The 27,817-nt window shown below is 39.7% G+C and overlaps 1 protein-coding gene across 6 annotated transcripts in view; it reads left to right on the forward strand.

The window, feature by feature from the left end:
- ETV1 (ETS variant transcription factor 1) overlaps nucleotides 1-27,817 on the forward strand; it is an 88,747-nt gene that overhangs the window by 1,673 nt on the left and 59,257 nt on the right. For 3 of the 6 annotated variants that reach the window (XM_048511001.1, XM_048511002.1, XM_048511005.1), the window contains 2 exons: nucleotides 1,573-1,620; nucleotides 11,839-11,892. In XM_048511001.1, coding sequence (XP_048366958.1) covers nucleotides 1,573-1,620; nucleotides 11,839-11,892 — 102 coding nt within the window. Of the gene's footprint in view, nucleotides 1-1,572; nucleotides 1,621-1,656; nucleotides 2,170-11,838; nucleotides 11,893-27,817 lie in introns of those variants that run through there. The other 3 variants (XM_048511006.1, XM_048511004.1, XM_048511003.1) reach the window with 3 other exon arrangements.

Here is a 27,817-nt window from a genome sequence, read left to right on the forward strand (position 1 = left end):
GGGTTGTTGTGGGGCGGGCGGGGGGGGGGGGGGGAGGGAGATAATTCTGCTCCCCCCTTAATACCAAGTTACTCCATGAAATGCTTTTTCATTTTTGAGGCAGAAAGGGGGTGTTTTGTGTGGGCTTTTTTGTTTGTTCCTTCCTGGATATTTGTCTCAAACAAACAATCTATTTATAGGAGTGAGACAAGAAAATCACATTTAACTATGTGACATAGGCTGACAAAAGCAATTTGCTGCTCTGTAGCTGTACCTTTCATGAGTCACTCCTTCTGGGGAAACTTATCGCTGCACAGAAGGGACATAAATAATATCACACACCTGAAGTGGGGATCTGGCAAGGTTGGACATGAGAGGTTGTTGAAAGGCTTTGTTGCCTATTGGCCTGGCCTGGTCCAAACAGAATTGCCCGGGCTCTGCCTCCAACATCAGTCTGATGCTGACCTCTGACGTAGATCTCTTGCCAGACTGGTGTGCTGATCCCATCAGCGTTACAGTACATTTGTCAGAGGCCTTCGTATCTCTGCTCAGTAAGAGCTCTTCTTGGTCTTGTCATTGCCAAGGAGATGGAATGCCTTGTTTGCCTATCACACCTTAAGCCTCGATATCAATGGGAAACTATGAGACAAGTTAACTTCTGTCTGTTTAAAGCAGTTAACAAGCACTATAGCTCTGTGAACCCAGGAATCTAGCTGTAAAGCTAGTTGCAGAAACTGAAACAATATCTACACACCCCCATGTAGAGTTAGCAACCAAAAAATATTCTTTCATTTTAATTGAGAAGCTTCTCAAGCATAAGCTACCAAACTTCAGACCAGTTGTAAAAAACCTGTCCGCTACTGAATCGCTTACTACCTGTGGAGGGTACTAATATTAAAAGACAGGCAGGACAAAGTTCTGTAATTCATGTGTTTTATCCAGAATTCTATCATCTTCAAAAATGCTTAACACAAGCCTCAAGTTTTGTTCATCCTTCCATCTCTTTCTTTGTCCTCTTTCTCTTTCCCTCTGAGCGCAGACTCAAGTCCCCTGACCAGTGGACAATAAATATACTTCTAATGTTAGGAGTTGGCATGACCTTGTCTAAAAATAAGAAATTGATTTCATTTTGTCAGTTTTTGGGGAAGTACTGCATATCAAAATAGGAATGAGTTATTACTGGGGCAAAACTGTTGAATTCAGCAGTGTGGCGGTTTGAACCAGGGCTGATGGCCCAAATTTGTTTTTTAGGGAGAAGCAGATCATGTGAGTTAAAACTGGCATTCTGTGCCACCTGTGCAAGTTAACTGAAAGGGGGAATTCATTAATATTGTTGGGGTTGAGAGCAAAAGGAAAGAGCTCTGTTGCATATATTTTTTGTGGGATCTGAAAAATAATATTAATAAGTATGATTGTAATAATGATAATGGATTAAGATCTGTGAACAGTGTATTTCCAGTTTGCCTCTCTGTATGAGGTTAGCCAGAACAGTGTTTATAAGTATTATCTTCAGGGAGGGGAGAAAAATTAGCTTTCAGTCTATAAAATGGGAAAGGTATTGGTCTCTTATCCATCCGCTTCCTCTCTTCTTAGAACTCTTTCAAGATCTGAGCCAATTACAGGAGACGTGGCTTGCAGAAGGTAAGGGAGGAAAAGTCCTCTTGTTTAAAAAAAAAAGAAAAGAAAAAACAACTCTGGAAGGGGAGGTGGGGGGGGGGAGGGAAGAAAAAGTCCTGAACTTGCTGTCTTAATGTTCAGCCCAATTAATTGAGCTCTAAAAGAGCCACCTCATGTGTCATGCATACATTAGAGCCTCTGATGAATTTGTCTTTGGGGACTCTGGGGCTGCTCTACCCAGTGTCATCACAAATTACCAGGAGAAATTGCTTCCAGCTCACAATCACATCTGCTTTTGGCAAGAACTAATGCACCAAGACTTCAAGTTCCAAGCCTCTGTTCAGATTTTAATTGCAATTGATCAGGTTTATATTATTGTTCCTCAAGAGACTGCATACAGCCAGAACTGGGCTTGCTCTTTCCTTTAGAGCAGGGTGTGCGATTGTTTGGTATTTTGATGGAAGTACTTTTCTGATGGCAGAATATAGTTTCTCTGGGTTCATCAGGACGGGATGCTTCAAGATTTAAGCGCAAGTGTCTTCTTCCCACCTTGCTCACAACACAGAACATTAGGTCTGTATTGAATGCTTAAAGAGCAATGAGGTTTATTCTTTTTAATTTTAAAAAAGAGTGGATTTTTTTTCTCTTCTCGTTTCTTGTGTCCTCTTGAAATCTGATGCAGTTACTCTTTTATCAACAGTTTTTAAGGGAAAATATCTCTAGTTGTAAATATGAATTTGCTTGAGCAGTGGAGAGCTGGGTTGAGCAAAAGGAGAGATGGTTAAGAGAAGTTTTGAAAAGGCAAGGGAAGTTGCTCCTAGCTAAGGTATATATTTTAACTTAAATGTTTATGCACTTGTCTGTGATGCACTTGGCTATTTAAAAGCTTGTTTATTTCCAGTGTGGTGATGACTCAGTATAGATTCTGTGTGTTCTGTTATATCTCTGTCTTTCACTTTCTTTGGAGCAGACGGCTGAATCAAACTGTATTCAGAAATTACCAGTTTTGTGCATGTATTTTGAGTTACTTACGTTCTAAACTCAAGGAGTTTTTATTTTTATTTAACTGAACATGTGTAATTGTTTATTGACTGGACCTGCCCTTTCTTTCAGAAAGGGGAACAGTAGGGAGACCTTCACCTAGAAAAGAGGAAATGCTGTAAGAGGAAATTCAGGTTGACTAGCTATTTTGATATCTCTTCATATAGTTTGCCAAGTACTGAGCATATAGTGTAAGTTTTTTCTAACCCCTTATTCTCAGCCATGCCTTTGCTATCTGGCACTAATAAGGAGATCAGATGCTCCGAATGCATAGAGCTGGGAAACTTTAATTTGGAGGAACTCTTATAATAAGAGTTCTATTGTAATGAAATCCCCCTTAAAACACATCAGTGACTCAGTATATTAAGGTAACTCCTATGAGGACGGTGTCAAGCAGTTCAACTTTTTATTCTTCTTAATAAGACAGAAGATTGTCTCAATTCTACATATCATGGGAGGTGGGTTGTTTGGGAGAGGAAGGTTTCATTCTCCTGTGGTGCCTGGCTTTCAATTTGAAAACAATATAAATTGTTTGACTCTATTGAGGTAACTTGATAGTTGCCTGGATGTTGGAGGTATATTTATTGGGCAACTCATTGGATCCTTCTTTAAAATCATGGTGCTTTTTAAAGCTTCTTCACATAACCCAAATCAAATATTTTTCACTGTGTATAATGTCATAATCTAGAAATACTTTTTCATGTCAGAAATCAGGGATTTTGTGTGTGTGGGTGTGCATGCATATGTGTATAATGCACACAGTGGTGATCTAAAATCTATTAGGAAAATTGTTTCTGTAATATGTTAAATGAGAGATTATACAGAAACATTAAATATTGTTGCAATATTACTTTAGAAGTTACTTATGCTTCTAAAGGTAATGCTAGAAATATCGGGGGAGGGGAGTAAGCTTTGGGGGAAGTGGAAAGTTTTTTCAGCATCAACTTTGTAATGATTGAACCTTTAAAAGAAGCGAAAATAAAAAGTTTACATAACACATGCAGGGGATGCTTCTGTTTAGATCCTCTGCAGTTCTTACAGGGCTGACTCTTGGTTATGGAACGGGACATGAAATTAGTACTGTTTTGCCCACCATTTACTTGTTCCTTTAGGTCCTCCTGGATCTCTGTAAAGTTAAATTTCTGCCAACTGGCAGTTTTGCTGATGATTATATGTTTTAGTTTCATGATGGTTGGTAGTCAGGAAAAGTGACCATGGTGTTTTACCCATTCCATTTAATAGAATTCCCCAGTTGCCATTGCTGTATGCTTTCAGAGCTCCTAGTTGGGTAGTAACCAGGTCAGACAAATTTGCTTATTGTGCTACAACATGCTTAACTCTGAGGCTCTGAAGAATAGAGAGGGGTGGAGAAGAAAAAGAATTGTCCTTAATAGTTGAGACGCTTCAGCTGCATATTTATCAGTATCCCTATTCTTCCTTGGAGAATGTTGCTTAAAATGAGTAATCATAAACAGTCTATTCTCTTTTCAGCATGTGCACAAAAGTGCCATTGGAGACAATGGGATTTACATATGTATTGGAGGTAGAAAATAATTCAAAGTTGTGAATAGAAACAGGCCATTTTACTTTGTTTCAGTTTGTCTGATGTACACTGTGCCAAACCCTGAATGTCACATTCAAAAATATGTTGCATCCTGTAGCACTAGAATTATAGACATTTTGGCAAAACTTTGTTTCTTGCTCTTGTACATGAAGAACAGAGATAATCCCCCCAGCCCGGAAGAAAACTGTAGTTTTTAATTGCCTTGCTGTGGCTGAAAATGAAGCGATAACCACCGGAATGTAAAAATGTGTCTGGTTTGGAAGTTGTATTTAATAAAGCATTAATATTGCCTCCAAAAATCATATTCGGCTGTCAGTTCTGCCTTTATGTGGCCCACAAACTTCCTCTAAATCCCCCTTCAAGTGATATGTTTCAGTAAGTTGGGGTAATGCTGTGTTCAGTTTTTGTCAGAATACTACAGTGCCTTTACTTGACCCTGCATACAAAAATCTCCTCTATTGAGTCTATAGATATTGCATTAAGTTGTTCTTGGCAAATTAACCATTGACTTGACATAATCGTCTCAAATATGAATATAATATGTTTTGTGTTGTGGAAGCTCCTGTTTGTTCTGCAACAAAAAGAAGAAAATAACTGGTTCTGAAAGCCTGCTGTGTATGGTGGAAACACTTTGTGGTTGAAATTGGGGGGGGGGGGGGGGGAAAGGAAAGTATGCTAAAATCCTTATTGAATAGTATAACTACAGTGTAAATATTCTAAAAGGTGATGAAAATCCCATTAGCATTACTATTGATTTGACCAAATGTCATCTGGAATTTTAATGGAGACTAATCTGTTATTAATCAAAGGGACAGGTGAAGGGATGGTTTCATTCCTTCCTTCATTCCTGTTGAAGATGGCACAGGATATCCTGATAATAAGGAATTGATTTCTTTAAGTATATTGGTGCCACTGAATAATGGCCAGTTTTGGTGAATGAACATTAGCAAGAAGTATATATCTGTTCTTCAATTACCTGGCAAACTTTGTATATTATGAGCATTCTGGAATCAGTGACCTTTGCCTTTCTTTGGAATGAAAGAGTCATTACAACCAGGTGTGCTCACCTATAGTGGCCAATTTTCAGTTGGAAAGTCCAATATGAATCGGCCGTCAGGATGTATCAACTGGTTTGTTCCAACGAGGGTCCCTAGAACTTGAAAATGCACCCTGCCTGCCCAATAGCTTCTTGGCACAATCTGACATGAAGACATACAATCCTTTGCAGGAAATACACTGACAGGTTAATGGAATTTTGGAATAGCCTTAGTCCAGCAAAACCCAAAAAGTATTGAAATCTAGTAGAGGGATGTTGAAGGTGGTGGACCTAGCATGAATTTGGGAGGGAGATTTTGGAAGTTGTGACATTGTAAAATTTTAGGGAAAATAAAGTGAATCACAAATGCTGCCCAAGCAAGAAGTGTTGGGATCTATGGGAAACGTTTCTTCTTATTATTTATAGAACACATAAAATAGTTTGTGGGGGAAGGGTGGTCACTGACAATGTAGTAACTTTATGACATGATTAAATTATGATTAGTCCATTTGATCCATACTGTTGACAACCATCATAGATTTTAAAAAAATGTTGTGGAAGTTTATAGCATTTGGATAGTAATACTCTTGCTCAGCTTTCATATACAAGAGCGTGTTCCAAAGCCATCCAGACAAAACATGCAGTAATTTTTGAAATGGTGCATTTCAACAGATAGCGTGCTCTCTCTCTCCAAGTGATCTTCTATTACAGTAGTTTTCCCCCTCGAATATTCATCAGACACATAGAAGGATGCAGGGCTTAATTGATTTGTAACATCTTGGCTGCTGAATAGCTTCTTGTTTTCTGAATAAATCAGAGTAGTACTTCTTCCCAGATCGTCTGTTTATTTCCCCCAAGATTTTTATCCCTGTGTGTGTCTCCATGAAGGAAATACCTAATTCTTTGGTAATCTGAAATTGCTGGTATATGTTTTTAATAGGCTGTAAAAACCAGAAGAAATATTATTGGAAATATTAAGGGAAAAATTAAGAACTGGAATTAAAAATAGCTTTCATCTGATCTTCCCCACCCCCATGGATTCTATAACTTTTTTTTTCTCTTTGCAGCAATTTGTTCCTGCACTGTGGCTTGCTTGACTTTCTATTTATTAAGTTTTGTTCCTTAATGAGGCCTGTGCTGTGTCTGAGACAAAGCATTGAAATGGATGTGTTTATGTAAAAAGTTCAAGTTTACTCAGTTCTTGTTCTATCAGGGTGTGACATGAAAAGGTTGTGGTTGGTGCCACATGTTTCTTGCTGGATTCTGTTTTTGTGAATGGAGGCAAAGCTCCAGTTCTGACTGCATGTTTTGAAGAATTGCTTAGGAGATCAGCTGTCTCATTCACTGGCAGAAAGAATGACTCATACATCTTCTGCCTTGTTTGGCTGCAGGTCATTGTTATAGTGGATAGAGCTAGTTTTAATTAAATATCAACTTCTTTTGCACAGGCGGCTGTCCAGTCCCCCCCACCCCACACCCTTTTTTGGGGTTTTTTTTGCCAGTGAAGAAACTAAACTAATCTGCAGTTTATGGCTTCATTCTCCAGCCTGCTTCTGGCTTGCTTACTAAACTAAAATGGGGTTCTCTTTCTTTGTTTAATGGTAAAAAAATTACATATCTCTTTACTTCGTTAAAGCCCCAAAATACAATCTTATACAAACTCACTAAGGAATTGGTCCCACTGAATTCTGAATAGACTTGCACAGGATCAGGCTTATTTTAATGGATTTGAAAAATAAAATCCAGATACAGATCACATTTTTAAGAATAATTTTAATACTAATAATTATCTGTGCCTGTGGCCAGATCGTAAGTTGGGGGTGGGGAGAAATGAAGGCAGAGGAACATTTGGTGGTCAGGCTTATTGAAAGAACAGACATTACTCATTCAAGTAAGAGTCCAAGACATGGGGGATCGCTTCCTTGGTTAATGTGCAGTGAACCTGTTAGAGTCATTCCTGCTACTGCCAATATTGACTTATAAAGACGTTTGGGGAGTATATACTTTTCCTCCTATCCTAATTAGATTCTATGGACAAACCATCTCATGAAATCATCTCATATGCTATATATAAAGTTACATTCAGCAAATGTTCGTGTTGACATGTCCCCTTTCCCCCCTGCTGCCACTGTATTCCAAACCATTGTACCTTTTACGACAGCTTCATAGAATGGCAGTGTTGGCATTGACAAGAAAATAGGAAATGAGTGATACATAAATATGCCTGTAGATACAGCCCTCCAAAGTCATATTTCTTTCTTTTCAGGCATTCAGTCCTCTGTAACTGTAACTGTCTGCTGGCTGGTTTGACTTGTCAGTCCTTCAAGGCTTGTCAGAGCAAAAGTTTTTTTGAGTCGTAGAAGTCTGACAGGCGTTGTATTCAAATCAGTGCAGTTGCTTTTTTGGTGTAGGGAAAATTGAAGTGGTGGAAGGAGATGTTTCCTTTTCCTAAGTGAGTTTTGATTATGTGCCCTTTAAAAAAAAGTGTTAAGCAACATTAATTCTTTGCTGTCTTTAGATTTCATGTTTGCATTCTTATTATGAGGTTTGAGGGTATTACTACATATCCAAGACAGGAAGTTTGTATTCCCAGTGAAGCATAAATTGTCAGCACTTCTATCTTGTGACATTTGCTTTCACTTTAAAAAGCATAAATACATGCTAAGTTTAAATCTAATTGCCCACAGGGTTTAAAAACTATGCTCTATAAAACGTTGTTTTGAGTAAATTAATAACAGTTAATCTCAACTGTTCTTATAAAATGATGCGCAGTGACTTCCCGTTGTGTATTTCCTGTGGAAAACTTCTTTGGGCATTTGGACACAGCTTCTGATATCGTGACTTTGAAAGTGAATTTGTGCATTTGTTACAGCTAGTGACTGGAAGTGAGTGTAAAATACGGATTTCTTCTGTGTATGTTCCTTTTAAAAAATTCTATGGTAAAAAGAAAGCTAAAGCTTTAGTTCTGTTTTTTTAAGACAAGTGAAATGTATTCCAATGGTGCATTGAAAGTTAAACAGTACACAAATTTGGTACATGCTGAAGATGTAAGTAATAAAACAGGCTAAACTCTACATCTCCTAGTACTCTGTAATAATTAAGGGTGTGTGTGTGTACTCGCTTCAGAAGTCAGCCCATTTATTTAGGACAATCTGCAAAGATTTTTTTAAAGGGTTAAAATGAACTAGATTACAGTTAGTGCTAGCATTCTCATCCCTGTACTTGCAGATGAGTACAACATACATTACGCTTACAGTGCTGTATTGTAAATGATCTTGCGAGTGGTAATAAATATCCTGAAAGTTTGTTTGGATGGTCTACGCATTTTAAGAAATTATTGTAAACATTCTAATAGTCTGACTGCCTGTAGATGCATTAGTTTCCCCCTCCCTTTTACTTTATTGCATAGCATGACAGTAAGATTGCTGTCCCCTGTTTATTTCCTGAATAGAACTACTTGTGGAATGTTGAAATTCTTGTGGAAATTCTTTCTTTCTTTTGTTTGGGTTTACAAACTAGAATGTCTAGATGTTGAGGTTTGGTCTTGGAAACTTGGATGCACAAGAACATAAGAAGAGCCCTGCTGGATCACACCATTGGTCCATCCAATCAAGCGTCCTGTCTCACACAGCAGCCAGCCAGTTTCTCTGAAGGGCATAGAGGCCTAGGCCTTCCCTGATGTGGCCTTCTGACATGGGTATTCAGAGGTTTACTGCCTCTAAACAAGGAGGTTCCCTTCAGCCATCATGATAGTAGCCACTTTAAAGACCTTCAGGTCTGCGTTCCCTTCCGTCAAATTTCTGCTTCTTAGCCTAAAACTTTCCTGTGGGTAAAAATGTTGCTCTGGGCACACAGAAAACAATGCAGGTTGCAAATGTAATGTGCTTTAAAACTGTAAAGATATTGAGGTTCCTTTTCTTGGAAGAAAGAATGGTAAGTTCTAGGTATCAGCAAACTTTAAGCTGGGTTAAAATAGATATCTTCTAGTATCTTAAATGTGTATAATTCCTGGTTTGGAGTGACAAAATAATAGAAAGCTTAATGATTATGCATTGTGGCACACAGTTTGTCACCTGTTGAACAGCAAATGCATTGTTTCCTCATACCGTGCAAGTGTTGTTATGGTCTCTGCTACCAGAACTATATGAATCTTGTCCGTACACCATGAGCTATTTGTGTTTGAAGGGGATGTGGCTTCTCTGATACCTGTGCTCTCTAACATGTAATGCTAATCTATATTTATTTTAGAATTATTTACCTAGTGCTGATGTTTCCTCTATCTCAGATTTGGTCTGATTCTGAATGTTGAATACGTCATAAGCAAATGGTAGTGGTACTGGTGAATCCTGGAAACTCAGGCCAGAGTTCAAGTAATCATGAAAAACACCTCAGGAACTTGAAGGACTTTAGAAAAGCAGCATTCCTCTTCTCCGCATACAGAGTGTGTGGTGAACTGTTTTTATATATGGAAGGTCGTTTCAGAAACAATCAGTGATATGGTAGGGTCAGTAAAAGCTGTTGAGGGGAAACTTAGGTCAGTTTAAACTTCTTTTTTGCTCTGAAGGAGCAACTTGAGTTCCAGCCTCATCACCTAGCTAGTACAGGCAATAGTCTGTTTTCCCCCAGTATTGCATGTGATGTTCATGAATCTATAAAATATTATATAAATATAAACCAGAAAGTGGAAGCCTTTGTTAGCTTTTACTACTCGAAGAAAAATGTTGGGCCACTGGTCTATCTTTTTTTAAAATCAATCTTGATTTTAGTCAAGCATTAGCATAGTATAAGACTGAATTAATTTGTTAATGTTAATTTCATGAGGAGAGCCTACAAATATTATCTTCATGAACCAAATTAATTTATATATCTGGTCAGTAAGCTCCCTGGAAGAGCACCCTGAACAAATTAGTGAAATAGGCAGTCCTAGGCAGAGTTATTTCAGTCTAAAGCTCCATCCATGAGGATGCACTGCCGCACTGCTCCCAAAAGGGCTTTCCAGTGGTGTGGGGAGGATGCAAAACTGTGAAAGCCTCCCTGCCATAAAGCAGCCTCTATGGGTCTGTTCAGACTTAAGCAGCTGTTTTTGGCATCTTATGTCTGAACCACACTCCACTGGCATATGGCAGCGAATAGCCGAAAGGGAGTTGACTGAAGTCCGCCTCTCCCCCAGCAATGCCCCTGGACTGCCCCCATTACAGATGCAGCATGTGTGCAGAAATGCTAGGGAAGGGGGGCATCTGCATTGCCCTTCTGCCAGTGTAAGTGCCCTAGAGAAGGCAAATCTGCCAGCATGGGTGCCTCACCACTCCCAAGGAAAATTCACTCCCTCTTTTGATGGGGCTCTAAGTTGAGCAGGTTTAGACTAGAGTAACTTTGCACAGGATTGAACTGTAGATTGTTAATGCAGTCTTGCTAGTCAGTAAAATGTCATTGAACTTGGTGGGACTTAATTCTAAGAATATATATGTGTATGTGTGGAGGAAGAGAAGCCCTTGATTGTATACAAGTTGGATACAGGCAGGATATTTTGCTGTGCAAAACATATTTATTATGCACCCACCTTCACGTAGTCTATTTTGGGGAGCAGTATGAGCACATATAGAGAATCCATGGTGATCTGGCACAATTTAGGTTTATTTCAGCTCTGATCTAGATTGTCGATATTCAAAAGATGGCTACATGCTACTAAAATGGTTACAAGTTTCCATCTGTGGTAAAATAAAAAAAGGTGCTACTCTTGAATGAAGAGTCTGGGTTTTAAGAAAATAGTTGCAATGGGTGAAGAGTGGTGCAAGAATTTAATGCTGCTGAAAAAGAAATATATTTTTCTTCTCCAGTCTACTTAATTAATACTCTACTTAATTAACACTCTGTCTTCCTTCTTCTACCAAAATCTTACTTGTCTCCATTAAAACTGCAACTGTTCATAGGTAACAATTTCCAAAAGTTTCTTTTGGGCTCATGTACATTTTATATTTTGCCTTCTTGGTTGCTATGCCAAGTGTTACTTGAGTGCCAGTGCTGGACTACAGCTGGTGTTCAATTCCCCCTCTGCCAAGGAAGCTCCCAGGGTAACTGGAGCAATCCTCCCAATTATCTGTCTCAGAATTGTGATGAGGGTCAACTAGAGGGATGGGGGTCACAAACAGCACCCACAGGTCCTTAATGGCTGTGCGGGATGAAAATCTAATAAATAACCATTGCTATGTAGATGCCGTTTTCTCTCTAAACCTTGGCTAGAGATAGAGATCTCATGTGCGCGACTGCTGTCTGTCTCCCAAATGTAGGGATGGCTGGAAACCACTGTTGCTTTATTTACTGAAGTAAATACTATTGTGTTCTGATGTGTGCTCAACATGGGAATTAAAATGAACAGGTAATTCTCCTAATCACTGTGCTGCCCAGCAAGTATTTTCAAACCTATTTCATGTTGGTTTTCATGCTTAATTTGAATTTTAATGAATACTATTCTTATCCCGGATTTGTTTGTTTGTTTTTGTTTTCAACCAGTCCTAATGGTTAGGATCATTTTATGCATTAGCGGCTAGTGTATGTTAATTCTTTCCTTTCTGTCTCCTCCCTATCCCCGCTCTGTCTTCAGCTCAGGTACCTGACAACGATGAGCAGTTTGTGCCAGACTACCAGGCTGAAAGTCGTAAGTATGGCATGACTTACCATTTGACTCTTAAAATTTTGGGTGGCTACTTTTGCATACTGAACAGTTGTGTGAAATTTGAGGCTGGTGCTCTATGATATTGCCATAAAAATCACATGAAGAAAGTCAGCAGTGAACTGTGGCAGGAAAATATAATTTCAGTGAAGCATGTTGTCTTGCTCCTCTTCTTTTGTGAATAGCTCCCTCCAGCCCCTGGGTGGTAGTGGGAATGCATTCGTCTTTAAAAAAAGAAAGAAAGGCTCACACCTTCAAATTATGCCAACTCTTGACTGCTTCGATAAATGCCAGTACAAAGGAATACCTTCTCTTCTTGTCTCATCAGAAAAAGCCAGCCTTGCCCCAGTGTCTGGATGTCAGTTGCCACCTTCAGCTCTGGGAAAAATATTTCTGGAGTACAGGGGTGCTGCACAAGAGGCTTTGAGAGGTCAGGGCAGCCTGTGATTTTAGATATGGTATTTTAACAGCCACAAAATGTCAGTCTGGTCAATAATTTTTATTGAATGGGATATTAAGAAATGTCATATTTTAGCTGTGCTGCTAAACCACTAAATGCAGTTGGAGCCTGGATGCACCTCGCTTTTAACATGTCCTTGGATCTCCTGCTAAAGTTTCTGTGCAACTTATTCCCAAACAGTGGCTTTGTAGTGTGCAGGTGCTGAATCTAGCTGATTTCATAGCTTTTAATGAACCTTTGACCCAGAGGCTAAGCTTTGGCTCTAGAGCAGGGGTAGGGAACCTGCGGCTCAAGAGCCGCATGCGGCTCTTCTGCCCTTACACTGCGGCTCCACGAGCCGAGCCGCTGGCCCCATCCTTGCCCGCCCTGCAGGCAGCAGGGCGGGCACACCAATTGCCAGCAGCCGGCTGGGCCGCGCCCCCTCTCGCCTGCCCCGTTGGAGCGGGGCGGGCGCTTTCCCGGTGGCCGGCGAGGCCGAGCCGCTGGCCCCATCCTTGCCCGCCCTTCAGGCAGCAGGGCGGACGCATCCATGCGCTTCTCAGAATGAGTGGAGTAAAACGTAAAAAAACCAAATATATACAGTGTTATCTTTATTTTAAATGTCAAAAATTATTTGCGGCTCCAAGTGTTTTCTTTTCCCATGGAAAACGGGTCCAAATGGCTCTTTGAGTGTTAAAGGTTCCCTACCCCTGCTCTAGAGAATATTGAGTGGAGCAGGTCTTTGTTCCTTGTGTGGAAGTTCTCTAGCATCCCCTTTGCCCAAGTCATTTCAAACAGGTTGGGTGGGGGGCATTTGAGAACACGACCAGGGATTGTGGGAGGAAGGATTAGTAAAAATCATTTTTATTTATTTATTAGTTAGATTTTTATACCGCCCCGTCCCCAAGGGGCTCTGGGTGGTGTACAACATAAAATCTTGATACAATTATAAATATCATTTCTAAAAATTCCGTAGGGTGAACAGGTATGCCTTTCTGAACTACCAGCTTCTGAACTACTCCTTCAGGAAGTATGTAGTTTCAGGGAGGGAGGCAAACATGAGTAAGCCCTGATGGAGAATTTGTGTTGATATCTAGTATACTTTGCCTGGGTCTACAGTGCCTGCCCATGTTACCGTGCCATCCCAAGAATACTTTCCCGGGAGTTAGCCCTATCAAATAGATGTGGGTTGGATTCTGAGTAAGCCTCTCCCCCACACACAGGATGTTCAACAAGCAAGGGTCTAAGAATTCCTATTTTAGAGCAGAAGTGCTCAACATTTGTGGCTATGTGCCTCTTTAAATCAGGGGGCTAAAGCTGCTAAAATTACATCTCTTGCCATATGTGCTGAGCTGGACAAAGCAAACTGGCCCTGATGATTCAGGTTTTCTCTGGTCTAAAAGGTGGGGCAGGAGACAGCAGGGACTGTTCTATAAAGAACTTTAAGTATTAACAGTGGAACTCACAGAATGAAAGAACTTGATGTTGAAGTTAGTGTGAACCATAAACTGCAATCTCTTTGTTGCACTACCAAAAAGCTATATGTGGTCATACATCCAGTGGTGGGATTCAAATAATTTGACAACCAGCTGCATACAAGCACCATTTTAACAACTGGTTCTGCCAAAGTGGTGTGAATCTGCTGAATCTCACCACTGCATACATCCATATAATTCTGCCAGCAAAGAATATATCAGCAATTGCTGCCTGTCCCCAAATTTTATCTGAAGGACCACTGGTTGATGATCCTGTCGCTATTCAAGGACAAACCTCTTTTTTTGTGGTAGAAAAGTCAATTGTGGTGACTTTGTTTCCTCAGTTGTCATATGGTGAAGGGGTTTTGTGAAACCACTTCAACCTCAGTGAATTTGCACATGACCAAATCTTTTCAGGATATGGTATATTTTATTTGTTCTGTTTGTGCTTTTTAAGATATACTTTATCGTTGGAAAATTAGTCTTCCTCCTCAAGAATGGGCTGCGTTCTGTTTCAACTACCCATACTTTTCTCGAACAAGCTTAAAAAGTCTAGCGTTGTAACTGCAAGTCAGCTGTAATTCCGCTTGCTGTATGGTGTCCTGTCATATTTCCCATTAATACCTTTCAGTGATTATACGTTGAAGCTGATTCCGTGACTGAGTTAAAGTTGTGGGGCACTCTTGGTTTCCTCTTAAGTGGATGTTTGTGTCACAGTTACTTAAATCTCATTCTCAGAACTGATTTCTTTCACAGTTCCTTATTTCAGCTCACTGGAAACTTCCCCCCATTTGCTTAAATAAGTTATCGATTGAATGCTATATCCTTTTAAAACAAGACCCTGTTAATCTTAGGTATTAAACTGATACTTGTAATAGAAATGTGTTGCACCATATTAAGCAGTGTAGTTAAATAATAGCCTCAAACTACTTGTAAAACTGTGCTGCTTTTTATGCATGGAGTGAAATTTGATTTATTAGCTTGAAATGGAATTTAGACAAGAAAGTATTTTAACTAACTTCGTGAACAAAGAGCTTTATTTGCAATGACACTATTAACATGCAAGATCTTTTAAAGCCCTCTCTGGCCCTGTTCACATGTTCAGAGAATGCACATACAGCATGCATGTATGTGAATACATTTGTTTGTAAGAAAAAGCCAACGTGTGCTCACTTTGCCAGTGAAACCGGGGACCTGTACATCAACAGATCTTTTAATTACACATTCAGCTCTATGTGCATTGAAGACAACAGGAGAATCGGTCGATTCATGAACGAAGAAAAATCAAGGCTATGCTGTATAAGGATTGCATTAGTTTGGGGATCTGTAAATTCACTGTCTACTTTCAGCATCTGCACTGTATGCCAAATTAAAATTCCAAAATAATTTATGCAGAAGTGCAAAGTTGTATCAGTGTTTTGTTTTGCCAGCTATTGTTTCAAATCAAGTCAACGTTTCTTGAAGAATGATTGCAAACTCAAATGGAGGGGAAAAAACTTTTAAAATTGTGTGGGGTTCTGGATTAAATGAAGTGGATGCAAACCTTATCCTATAATTCCACTGAGCATAGTTTATTTATTTATTAAATACTCATACCCTTTTTATGCCTAATAAAGGTTTTTGGATTTGGATTTGGAAATACTCATACCCACCTTTCTTTTTAGCTCAAGTTTGAGCTTTCCTCCAGCTGAAGTGTCACTTTCTTCAAAAATTGAAGGAAGGTTCCTTAGACTGTAGAAAGGCTACATGGAGGATGATTTGCTCCAACTCATCATTTGCCCTCAGATATTAACACTGTAGTAACGTTCTTACGCAATTGTTTGTTTACAAAATGTATATCCTGGCTTTATGCCCTCACAAGAGCTTCCAGGCAGCTAACGATTTAAACCAGGCAAGATAAAATAAGATTATCCACAGATGAATGGGGAATCCATGCACAAAATTATCCAGTATGCTCAGTTTCCAGCTCTGATCCAATGGGTGAGACTGCACAAGAATCCCTTTTGAAAAGATCAGAATCTAACCAGTCAGCAGTTGGTGGGTGGGTGGGTGGGATGGATTTAGTTCCCCTTACTCCCCATTCCCTGCCGCAAAGCTAATCAACAGGATTTTAGCCTGTGGGAAAGATCTTTGCACATGCTGAGATATGAGGCTTGACAAACAGGGCTATGGAATCTATATAATACTCCTTTTAAAACATTTGTCATTTTGAGTCTGAAGAAGTAATCAAAGGTGCTACCCAAATTGTAACATGTGCTTCTCTGCAGGCATGTTCTGCTGGAGCTGTTGCTCATTGGCTTTGCAGTCATTTCAGGGCTTCTCCTCAGTTGTGGCAGTGATTTGGAGCCATGTTTGGAAGATGCAGGTGGCACTCATGCATGACTGCAGTTGTACTGCTGTGATCTCATTGCTACAATCTGCAGAGGACTAGAGTAATGTTGGCATGAGTTTCTTTTCTGCCGCTCAGTTCTGTTTGGAGGGAGAAGCCATGTAGTATTATCTTCCTACTGTTTACAATGTTGAAGCAGCAGCTGGAAGGAAATTATGCTGTGGTGATTACAGTTTCTTTTTTGTTTGCTGATTTAAAAACTTCAATCAAGCTACTGGAACAACTATCAAGTATCTGATACAAAGGGATATTTTGAAATACCTAAAAGTATGGGGCAATATATCACGTTCTGAAACTCTTGTGTTGAAAGCAGAACTCAAGGCTGTCAAAATATCACATTACTTGCTTCCTATATGTTATCCTGTATGGGTCCATTCTGGCAATGTTTATCTAGATCGAGTTTTTAGCTGTATGACGTAAATCAACTCAGCCTAAGTACTATTATTCCAAAAAGTTCCTTTTTGACTCACCTCTCATTTCAAATGATCAAAAATGTAGTGGTACATTTGACGGTGTTCTCTTATTCAGACTTCTTCCATAGTTTAATTTTGTGGCTAGCCCCAAGCATTAGCCTGTGTTTAGCCAGGGGTATTCTTATTTCTAGAGGATTGGGGGGGCACTACTTAAATTTAATGCAGCCTGTTCTTCATGGACATAATGAGGGAGAGGTTTTGCCATGAAGCTTCTTTTAGTCAATAATGCCTTTAATCTGTGGTTGTAGTAGCAATTTGAAAGCTTTATTTTGGTTTTAATAAGTAGTTCTTTTTTTCTGCAGACAGTGTAGGGGTTTTTTGTTTGTTTTTTTAAAATGTAACTCCTAACTCTGAAGGGTACAGAGACCTTGATATATTTAGCCTCAGTATTGATCTGATACACAACTGGCACAATATGACTATAAAACAAATGGCTGGTCCCTGCCAATGTATATAGACAGTATTGATGTCTAATCCTTTTGGAAGGTTTATTTAAAAAAGAAAAGAAAAGATGACCTTGCTGCTATGAGGTGAAGGCTTTGCTTGGGAAAATCGCCCTCCTATAATTTTAGGAAACATGGCAGTCATAGGCTCTTCCTGTATTTTGGTGGTATTTTTTGATATTTAAATTGATCTAGCTACGTCTAATCTTTTGGGTGGGTCTTTAGTCTAAGCAAGTGGATAACGTTCCTGAATCTTTTCTTTTTTATTATTTTTATTTATTACATTTGTAGCCCGCCCCTCCTCTTGCAGCTAAGGGTAGCTTACATCTTTTAAAATTAGGAACCATGCATTTCATTAAGGTTTAAAAATATTAGCATTTACTGTCTAAAACAATTGAGCTCATTAAACTTCTAAAACATACAAACACTCCCCAGATGGCGGCTGAAACACCAGTGTGACGGTGGCAGGGGGAGACAGGTGAGAGTCTGTTGTTAGGTAGAGGTCCTTAGCTGTTAATCTTTGCCACTTCTAGCAGATTTCTGTACTGTTGCTTGACATTAGTGACATTATTCATTGATCTTTCATCTATCATGATATGCTGAGGTTTCTACATGATGCCCAAGTCTAAATTCTTTGTGGTTTAAATTCTTTTTGTTAAATAGATCTATAATCAGCTCAGCATATTGGAAAACAAAAAGCTGAAAGTTTAGAGCAGTTTTCAAACTGTCCCTTAGTGTTCTTATTTATTTCATTAGATTTCTATGCTGTCCTTCCACTTATGGGGTCAGGGCAGCTTAGCTTCTGAGGAAATGTTGCCCTAAGAGAGGTGTAGATGGCTATAAATGAAACTCTTAAACAAAAACGTTGTATGAATGATGTGGTTTAGTGGTTAATTTATGCTCCCTATTTATGATTTACACGGTATACAGAACTCATTTATACAGGAATCTTGGCATGGGAGTGGTCATAGGCTCAATCCTTGGACAGAAAATTATGGATTCCTATTTTTGGGTCTTTTTTACTCAGGTTGTTACAGCACTTGCGTTGATTAGAAGGTTTTGGAAACAAGAAAGATTTTTCAGTAGTGGAAAAATTTGCCATGAGGTCCATTGTAAATGATTTTTTTAAAAATATCTTCCATAGTAGTACTCTCCCCACTGAACTGTTACAGAACTTCTGCAGAGATTGATACTAACTTTATACAGCGGGACATCTTTGTCAATATGCAGGGTTTGCAGTGCTCAGTACTCAAAGGGAAAGCATAGTAAATGCCTGTTCGAAAGCTATAGCCAGGTGGAGCACCCTCGTATGTGCCAGTGTGGCTTCAACTATGTATATCCCTTTCACTTTACCATATAAACAGAAGGTGTACTTGAAATAAAAATGCTTTCACTGAAATGCACTTTTATATTTATAAATACCATCCTGTAGTATGATGGTGAATTTGGTGTCCTGAACTACATTAAAGAGGTTGTGTAACTTAGAGAATTCTGACAGTTGAAGAACCGTACAAATGAGAATTTATTTTAAATAGTTTGAAATTATTTAAGTTATGAAGTTTAATTCCGGCTCTCTGTCAGCTTCCCTGTGACCCCATACAATTGATTAGTGGCCTTGTCCAGTTTTTAGGTTTTGCCCCACACCCTCTCCATATGTCATATTGGCATTGCCGAGCTAGAGAGGCATTATCTCCCGCCCAGATTGGAAACTGCTTAAATACTGGATCTTTGCTTCTCCTTACTCAACTTTTTGTGTCTAAGAAACAAGTTCTGCAAGTATATGCATCAAACATCTTCGGAACCTGTGTAACCAAAAATGTTGGTGGAACTGGAGCCTTTCTCAAACTACTCTTAAAAGTTGGTCTTCTGTCTTAGAATATATGATAGTTACTGGAGTGGGGGAGATAAATGCAGTGCTATGAACGTTCTACATGGATTAATTAATGCAGTTTAAAATGGGAATGAGATGGCTCAGGGATTAAAGAGAATTATTTGCAATACTGAGAGCTTTTCATACCCGTCTTAAACACAGCCACGTACTAAAAAAATTGATTTTAAAAACCCAGCAGCTTGTAGTAACGTGACAGAAGAACTCTACAGCCCATAAATGAATATAATTTTCTTGATATTAAATAGGTACTGTTTATATTACTGCTTGATATCCTTACTACCTGTACTATAGCCAGCCTCTGGTAAGTAAAGTGATATTGGCAGACCTTGGATGATGGTGAATTGTGGGTCATAGAGAAGAAGATGGATCAGCAACCTGAGCTTTGGAGGTCAGCCTTTTAATATTTCCATATTATTGGCCACTCTTCAAGCAGCAGATTGGGTTGGGGCTTTTTAAAAACGTGTTCAGTGCCCTTTAATTGGAGTGTTTTCCTGTCCCTTATTACAGCAGTGGGAAGTACATGCAGTTTATCGACATAGTAATGGCTCTGTTGTAATGTGAAATAAGCATATGCTGTTCATTAGATTAGACATGGTTGCTACTTGTGTTTTGAAGAACAGAGTAATTAATTGGGGTCTGACTTCCGAAATGATGACTGCTTTTAAATAAAATAGCCTACAGTTTAATTGCAAGTATGCCTAAAGGCGAAATGTTTTATATTTAGTATGGAGTACTTTTGTAGCAGGAAAATATGAGGCAGATTTTTAAAAGTTTCTCTGTATGGAAGATTTAAGAATTTCACTGAAATCCCAAAAGGTGGATAACTGACTTCTCCATATAAAGTAGAATACATTTTGAATAAAAATCTGTTGAAAATTTATTGCCATTATTCTGTAATACAAAGGCATACCTGTTGATCCATATTAAGAAACAGTGTTGGTTCTGAACCGGGGAAGGCAGGTAGCAAATCTCCTTCACTTCTGGTATGATGGTTACCACAATTGTTTGTAATGGCTGTGAATTGTATGGGAAGAATCCTGGCAGGAATTTAGGCCTTTCCCCTAGTGAAATTGCTCAGAGACAAACGTTAGGCATGGGATCAAATTACACATGTATTTGAAAATAATAATCATTATTATCATATGCATTTCGACTATATATTGTGTTGCATTTTCAGCTAGTCCAGTGGTTCCCAACCTTCCTAATGCCGCGACCCTTTAATACAGTTCCTCATGTTGTGGTGACCCCCAACCCTAACATCCATAAGAACATAAGAACAAGCCAGCTGGATCAGACCAGAGTCCATCTAGTCCAGCTCTCTGCTACTCGCAGTGGCCCACCAGGTGCCTTTGGGAGCTCACGTGCAGGATGCGAAAGCAATGGCCTTCTGCGGCTGTTGCTCCCGAGCACCTGGTCTGTTAAGGCATTTGCAATCTCAGATCAAAGAGGATCAAGATTGGTAGCCAATTTCCTGCCCCTCTACGACCAAATGGCTGCAGCCCGGGGAAATTTGACTCCACATGTCCCCCTGGGGGGATACACTGGTGGGGGGGCCTCTGGTGACCATTTTACAAATGGAGAACACTGATGCAGAGAGTCTTAGGCGACCCCTGTGAAAGGGTCGTTCGATCCCCAAAGTGGTCCCAACCTCCAGGTTTAGAACCACTGAGCTAGTCCTTCTGCCAGGATATTCAGGGTGGCAAAAATGGGTTTTCCAAACACACACTTTTTTTTTTTATCCCAACAGCTTGGCTACTGTGTCCCTTGCATCTTGATTGAAATGTGAATAGTTTTTGATGGTACTCATGAAATGCAGAATAGCTAAAGTTTAATAAAATAATTTTGTGTAAAATACAACCATGGCATGAATTTATAGGGGGGAATTATTAACACTTTTATTGCTGCAGTATTGAGTTTTATGAATGCCTGCTAATAATCCCTTGATAGTAATATATTGCTAATGTAGTAGATTAGTACTGGGAGGCTATTGTTCTCAATAGTGCCTTCTTGATATACAGTCATCCCTCATACTGTTATGTATGGTCTTATCATTCTACTGCTGTTTTTATCTTTTAAAGTTTCCAGAACTCTGTAAAAAAAATTCTGGATTAAAATGTGAAGGTACAGCTCCACTCAAACATACATACGTGGTCAAAAACACAGAGAGGTTTTTTTGGCTTTCCAAACAATTGCTGGACACCTTCCTTGCATTTAAACAGTGACTTTGCCAAGCAAGTCAAGACTCATGAATGAGACCATGTTGATGCTTTTGGGCCTGTCAGCTGTGGCATTGGCTATCTCCTTACTTTCTCTGTTGACAGTGTCAGTACATTGGCAGGCAGAAAAGGAATCAGTGCTGTGCAGAGCTTTCAGTATTCCTGGAGGGAATAGAACAGTGGATACATCCAGCGTGGTGACATAACTTCTGCCTCTGTGCAGTATGCTAGTTTAGGAATCACTGATCTGAAAGCAAGATTAGGACTACCCCTTCCCCCTCATTTGCTTGGGTGAGAATGAAAACCAGTTTGATCTAAGAGGGCAAAGAAACATAGAACTTTAAATTAGGAATTGAATTGAAGAGCAGCTGGCTAAAGGCAGATTGTTTTATTTCATTAAGTCCTTTCGGTTCCTTTGGAACTGATACTGTACTGAACCTAACACTGCCTTTGTATGACTGCATGAGCACCTGCTCCCACACACATAGCAGCTCCTTTTCATGGCCCAGTTCTCTGAACAGGGAATGAGCATTTGAATATGGATCCACCTGGGGTCACTTTGTCTGTTACTGCACATTCTTGTGAATGTGTAACAACACCTGTGTGGCTAATCATATGAGTTCTTACTGTTTGTTTGGCAGTCAGTCAAGGGAGGATGTCAGTGTGGTAGCAGGGATTCTTCATAAGCCTTCATGTACAGATTTACCTGCACGTTTCTACCCTGTGAGACCCTGTGAGATTCTTCATGTACAGATTTACCTGCACGTTTCTACCCTGTGAGATCAAATCACAAGGAAGTGAATGCAATGCTCTTGGAATCATATGTGAAGAACATCTGCAATGTCTTCTCAAGCTATGCATTTATGATTGAGTTATCACAAAGAAGGTGCAAGTCCATTGTCTTTCTCTCCCAAAATGTCACTGTTCTTTTAAGGGCTTCTCATTGTTAAAGGAATGCTTAAAGGCCCAGTGCGTCCTCAAGATTACACATTCCACAGGCCTACAATCTGGCATACAACCAGTTCAGATTTCTAATTTTAATATCTGGTTGAATAGTGGTCTAAAGCATCTTCTCACTTTCTGTTCCTGAAAAGGGTTCTCTTTCCCCACCACAACCAGCATCTTCATCTGAAGTTAAAATAAGAACATAAGAACAAGCCAGCTGGATCAGACCAAAGTCCATCTAGTCCAGCTCTCTGCTACTCGCAGTGGCCCACCAGGTGCCTTTGGGAGCTCACATGTAGGATGTGAACGCAATGGCCTTCTGCGGCTGTTGCTCCCGATCACCTGGTCTGTTAAGGCATTTGCAATCTCAGATCAAAGAGGATCAAGATTGGTAGCCATAAATCGACTTCTCCTCCATTAATCTGTCCAAGCCCCTTTTAAAGCTATCCAGGTTAGTGGCCATCACCACCTCCTGTGGCAGCATATTCCAAACACCAATCACACGTTGCGTGAAGAAGTGTTTCCTTTTATTAGTCCTAATTCTTCCCCCCAGCATTTTCAATGAATGCCCCCTGGTTCTAGTATTGTGAGAAAGAGAGAAAAATTTCTCTCTGCAACATTTTCTACCCCATGCATAATTTTGTAGACTTCAATCATATCCCCCCTCAGCCGCCTCCTCTCCAAACTAAAGAGTCCCAAACGCTGCAGCCTCTCCTCATAGGGAAGGTGCTCCAGTCCCTCAATCATCCTTGTTGCCCTTCTCTGCACTTTTTTTTTCTAATATCTCCCTCAATATCCTTTTGAGATGTGTGGCGAATTCAGAACTGGACACAGTACTTTGCCAGTGCGGTCGCATCCACTGTTTCTTATATATAAGGGCATGACAATCTTTGCAGTTTTGTTATCAATTCCTTTTCTAATGATCCCCAGCATAGAGTTTGCCTTTTTCACAGCTGCCATGCATTGAGTTGACATTCCCATGGAACTATCAACTAAGACGCCCAAATCCCTTTCCTGGTCTGTGACTGATAGCACTGACCCCTGTAGCCTGTATGTAAGCAATAAAATGATAACACAGATCCATGTTGGTAGTAAACATGAACATTATCTACTTTATCTCAATTCTGTTTGCATCCATGTGGCCTACATAGAGTTAATGAGTGAATTTTTAGTAACTTCTTCTGGTTTGTTTTCTCCATGTTGTTGTTGCGAATTTGGCAAATGAAGCTGCCAGTGTATTAATGCAGTGAATGATTTTGTAAGTAACAAATAGCAGTACTTGCCAAGTCACAGAGTGACTGAACAGCAAGGTTGCTTACTGGCTCAGGGTTTCTGTCATTCATATTCCATAATATTTACATTCAAACTTAACATTTGTGGTTGTGCTGTAAACTTGGTTGTGTATTACTTAGTAGCTTTAAAAGTATCTTTGTCAACATTTTGTTTAATTTTCAAGTACTGGTAAATTAAGGAGTATTTCTGAAGACAGATTAGATTTTTTTCTGCTTTGGGCAATGAAATGTCTTTTGGCTATTATAAGAAGTGAGAAGGGAAAACTGGACTTGTGAGGGATTTGGGCTTTATTTTTCATGCTTTTGGGGGGGGGGTGTGTGTTAATAATCAGATTGGAAGCTGTACATCCCCGTCCATGGTGAGATTCATAGTCCATATAGTTATAGCTTCTTAAAGAAGCTTTTATAGCTTCTTATAATGTTCAAGATCTAATCTGAACATTATTGAGAAAAGAACAGGAAGTTGGAGTCAGTGCTTCATATATGGAACAACATGGCTGTGAACACCTTTGCAGCATAATTCCTTCAAGCTGTACGAAAACATAAAAGTGCAAAAATAAAAATACACAGTAGCATGCCAGTGCTTCCCAGTACAATTAGCAATAGCAAGATTAATTTAGAACAGCAATAAAATCATATCTAAGTATCTCAGCTGCCATATGAAATTTGAGAGAACATGATGAACTTTAGTTGTTGCCTACACATTCTGGCATAGATGATGCCAGCTATATATCTTTAGGAAGTAAGTTCCAAAGTTTTGATTTACAAAGGAAAACACTGTATTTCTCATAATACTTGTCTTTCTTCCAAAAGTTGGCATACCTGGAAAGGGGTCTCAAACAGTGATCTTATTTAATAGAAATGTTCGTGCGGTAGGTGTTCCTCCATCCAGACTGTTTGCTTAATGTAAGCATCTTGCATTGTACGTTGGGGTTCACATTCTTGTCGTATAGTCCTGGAGAGGGTACATGTAGTAAAAAGAAATCCTCTACCAGATGAGGATTCAGGTTTTACTAGATGAGGTATTTCTGTTTGTGAGAGGGAAGGGAGAGATTTAAAAAGATAATCAAGACGGAAAAATGCAGCTACACACCTGCAAATTGCTGTCTGTCACCTTCCCATTTGCTTCGCAGTTACGAGAAGTGTATTTGAATCCTGCTATGATAATATGTATGGTTATGGCAAAACATATTTTGGGAGAGCAGACACTAATGATCATGTCAGCAACAGGAAAACAAAAATAAAATAGCAAGGCAGAGTTCAAACTATTCCTTAACTTCACTAACCATACCCCGGGGGTGGGGGGGAGGGCAGGGCTTACAGGTGAGGAACATATCCTAATGTAGTATTAGGGAATTAGCCAGGTCTACCAGGACTGAAGGTGTAATCCTGTGGAATAAGCACAGATTTAACAGTATTTAGTACAAACCTTGGATATGATAGTTGGAAGATTGGACTAATAAGAGTCCCTGCATAAGGCACCTCTGAGAGAGTGCAGTGGAAGAATGGATTGGAATGAATGGGGCAATGACACTATCTAGTTATTTGACCATTCTGCTTAGCTTTCTATCATGCAGCTATTCCTCCCTGATGTGCATTTGTTTGATGATGGCCTGTGACCAGTTTGCTTATTATCCCAGCAGACATTGTTATTTATTCCTTCTGTACCTCCCATGTCAAGTAGCATAATAATGTGATTTATCACACCCGCAGTGATGGGTGGATTGTGAACCTGTAGGAGACTGCTCTTTTCCACTTGGCAGAACAGAAATAGCCAGTATCATGGACACCCTCTCTAGTTTCGCCTTCCAGTATAAGTTTTGTCCTCAAGTCTGCCAAACACCACTAATGCAGAAGGAGGCAGCTGCGAAATAGTTCAGATTTTCATTAAATGGCATGTGTGATGACATAAGTTCTGAAAGCAAGGCAGATGAATGGGGCTGCCAGCCTTCTTGTCCTAGGTGGGCTTTTGTGCCTTTGAAAGGTGCATGACAGAAAGCAGGGTAGCTGGTAGAATTGCATTCCCAGGTTAGACATGGTTTCACCTGACATGCAACTGACTCAGCTTTGCAAAAGTGCAGGAATTCTGCTTGCATAAGACAGTTGGCAACTCCAAAGAGGGTTGCATGCAGGCTCTGCCTCTGTTGGTTTTGCTATAGGACTTGTTTATGGCCAGTTTTCAGATGAGAGTGGGGAACATCCTCACCTCTGTGCATTGGGAAGGCTGCTTGGTGACAGCTGAGATGGAATGCAATGGGTAATGATCAACCAGTTCAAAAGACAGCATGTAAACTGAGGACTTCACATTAGTGAGCAAGTGAAATGGAAGCATCTATACTCTGTTCCACAGAAAGGTGATAGTATGTTAGTTGAGGTGCAGCAGTTGAGAAGATTGTATGCTTCTGCATTAGAATACAATCCTGAACGAATGTGAGCATTATCATTCATTTTTGCATGCTGCCTTTGTCAAAACCATTATTTTGTGCATTATTGAACATGGTACTTTGATACAAGAGCATTTGTAGTTCATTGAATGACTTTCAAATGGAGGGAGGGAGCAGGTATAGGTAGACACTAGGACCCAAATGGAACAGTCTACAACAAAGAAGGTCCAGCATGCTTTGTTCTTTGAGAGAGGAATATACAACCCAACTACCATCTTTCTGTGGAACAGAGTATACTATAGGTGATCCCTGCTTTTGCCTTTACTTAACAGTTCCTTGCCACTATTGTTTTCAGTGCTCCATGTGGCCATCCAGTGAAGAGAAATTGGGGGGGAAAGGTGGGGTATATGTGATGTAAATAAACTCTAATGTAGTCTTGAGGTGTATCAACAGAGCCATGAAATCCAAATGTCATGACCCCACTTTGCACTGATTGGTCAGGCTGCATCTGAAACACTGGGTGCAGTTCTGGAGGCCTAACTTCATAAAGGATGTGGATAAAATGGAGAGGATGCAGAGGAGTAAATCTACCACTGGTAGAGGTCTCCTCCACAGTCCCAGTGCTTTTCAGTAGGAGTCCTCTTAAGTCGGTAAGATTTCCTATGTGTGTCTGCGTATCTTCAAAGATAGCTCCTCCAAAAATTAAAAAAAAACCTGTATATTGCTGGAATCAGCAGGAAGAGCTGAGTACAATTATGTACTTTTTGAGCTGAAAAGGCGCCCAGGAGCAAATGTCCTGGGGCAGCCTTCTGCAAATGGAGCCAGGGAGAATCCCTTCAGCTGCACACAGAATGTCCAGCACAACCTGAGGGTGAAACTGACCAGAGAGCAAAACAGTCAGTTGGAAACAACCTCCTTTTCATACCTTTGCTATCTGGACACACCAGCTTCCAATGCTCATATAAGGAATTCATTTGGAATCTTATAGCTCTTCCGTCATTGTGCATTTATTGTGTGACTTGTCCAGCCCTTTTCAGTTGTTTCTTTTACTGCAAGTATGCTTTGCATGATCCTGTGGATATGTGCTATCACCCTGAATTCTGGTGCATATGTACCAGAAAATATACATGCTGCCCCTTTTAGACAAAATGCATGTGTCAGTCAGGAGAATTGCAATTAGCATATTCTCTGTATGCTGTGGTAAAATTTACTGACTGAAAAGGGCCTCCCTGTTCTGGTGCAACATGTCTGTTAATCATTCCTGTTTCACACCTTGTTATTCTTTCTAACTCTGGTCAGTGTATTGTGTTGAAGGGAGAAACCTGAAGTACAAAGAGTGGGTGTTTATGCAAGAGAGAGGGGAAAAAAAGAATCTGTATGAGGGGCAAAAGGTTATGTTTCCCTTGTGTTCAGGTTTAATTTATTTGGCAAATTTTAGGAGAAAAAAAATCATGCCTATTAAATGAGCTATGAAATTCTTCAGGACTTTTCATTCTTGGAAATCTGGTGTATGATTGAACAAGGTTAATGGGGTTGAAAACTTAATGTGTGACTTACTATTGTTGTATATAAAACCTGACTTGGCGTGATTTAGAATTTCTGAGTTCTTTATTCTCCCCCACACCCCACAAGTGTTCAATGAAAATGTTCCAGACTTGGCCTTGTGATTAATATTACGTATTCTGCGGCCTTGAGCAATTAATGCACTTTGATTTGATCTGTGTGTAGGGCTAACAGACCTTCAATAATAACAATGAATAAATCGAACCAGGAGAAGGAAATGAGTTGACTGAAGTTAAATCTATTTTCTCTCATTTGCTTGGATAATTTTAATTCTCTGTTTTGGTTTTCCTTGGCAATTATCAATGTTTTTAATGTTCAGTCATATTAGTATATGGCTCAAGAGCAGGATCTGTTTAATTGCACTGAAATTAACTTTAATATGAATTGCTAATTGGACATA

Source organism: Sphaerodactylus townsendi, linkage group LG11, assembly GCF_021028975.2.
Source record: "Sphaerodactylus townsendi isolate TG3544 linkage group LG11, MPM_Stown_v2.3, whole genome shotgun sequence".
Lineage (NCBI taxonomy): Eukaryota > Metazoa > Chordata > Lepidosauria > Squamata > Sphaerodactylidae > Sphaerodactylus > Sphaerodactylus townsendi.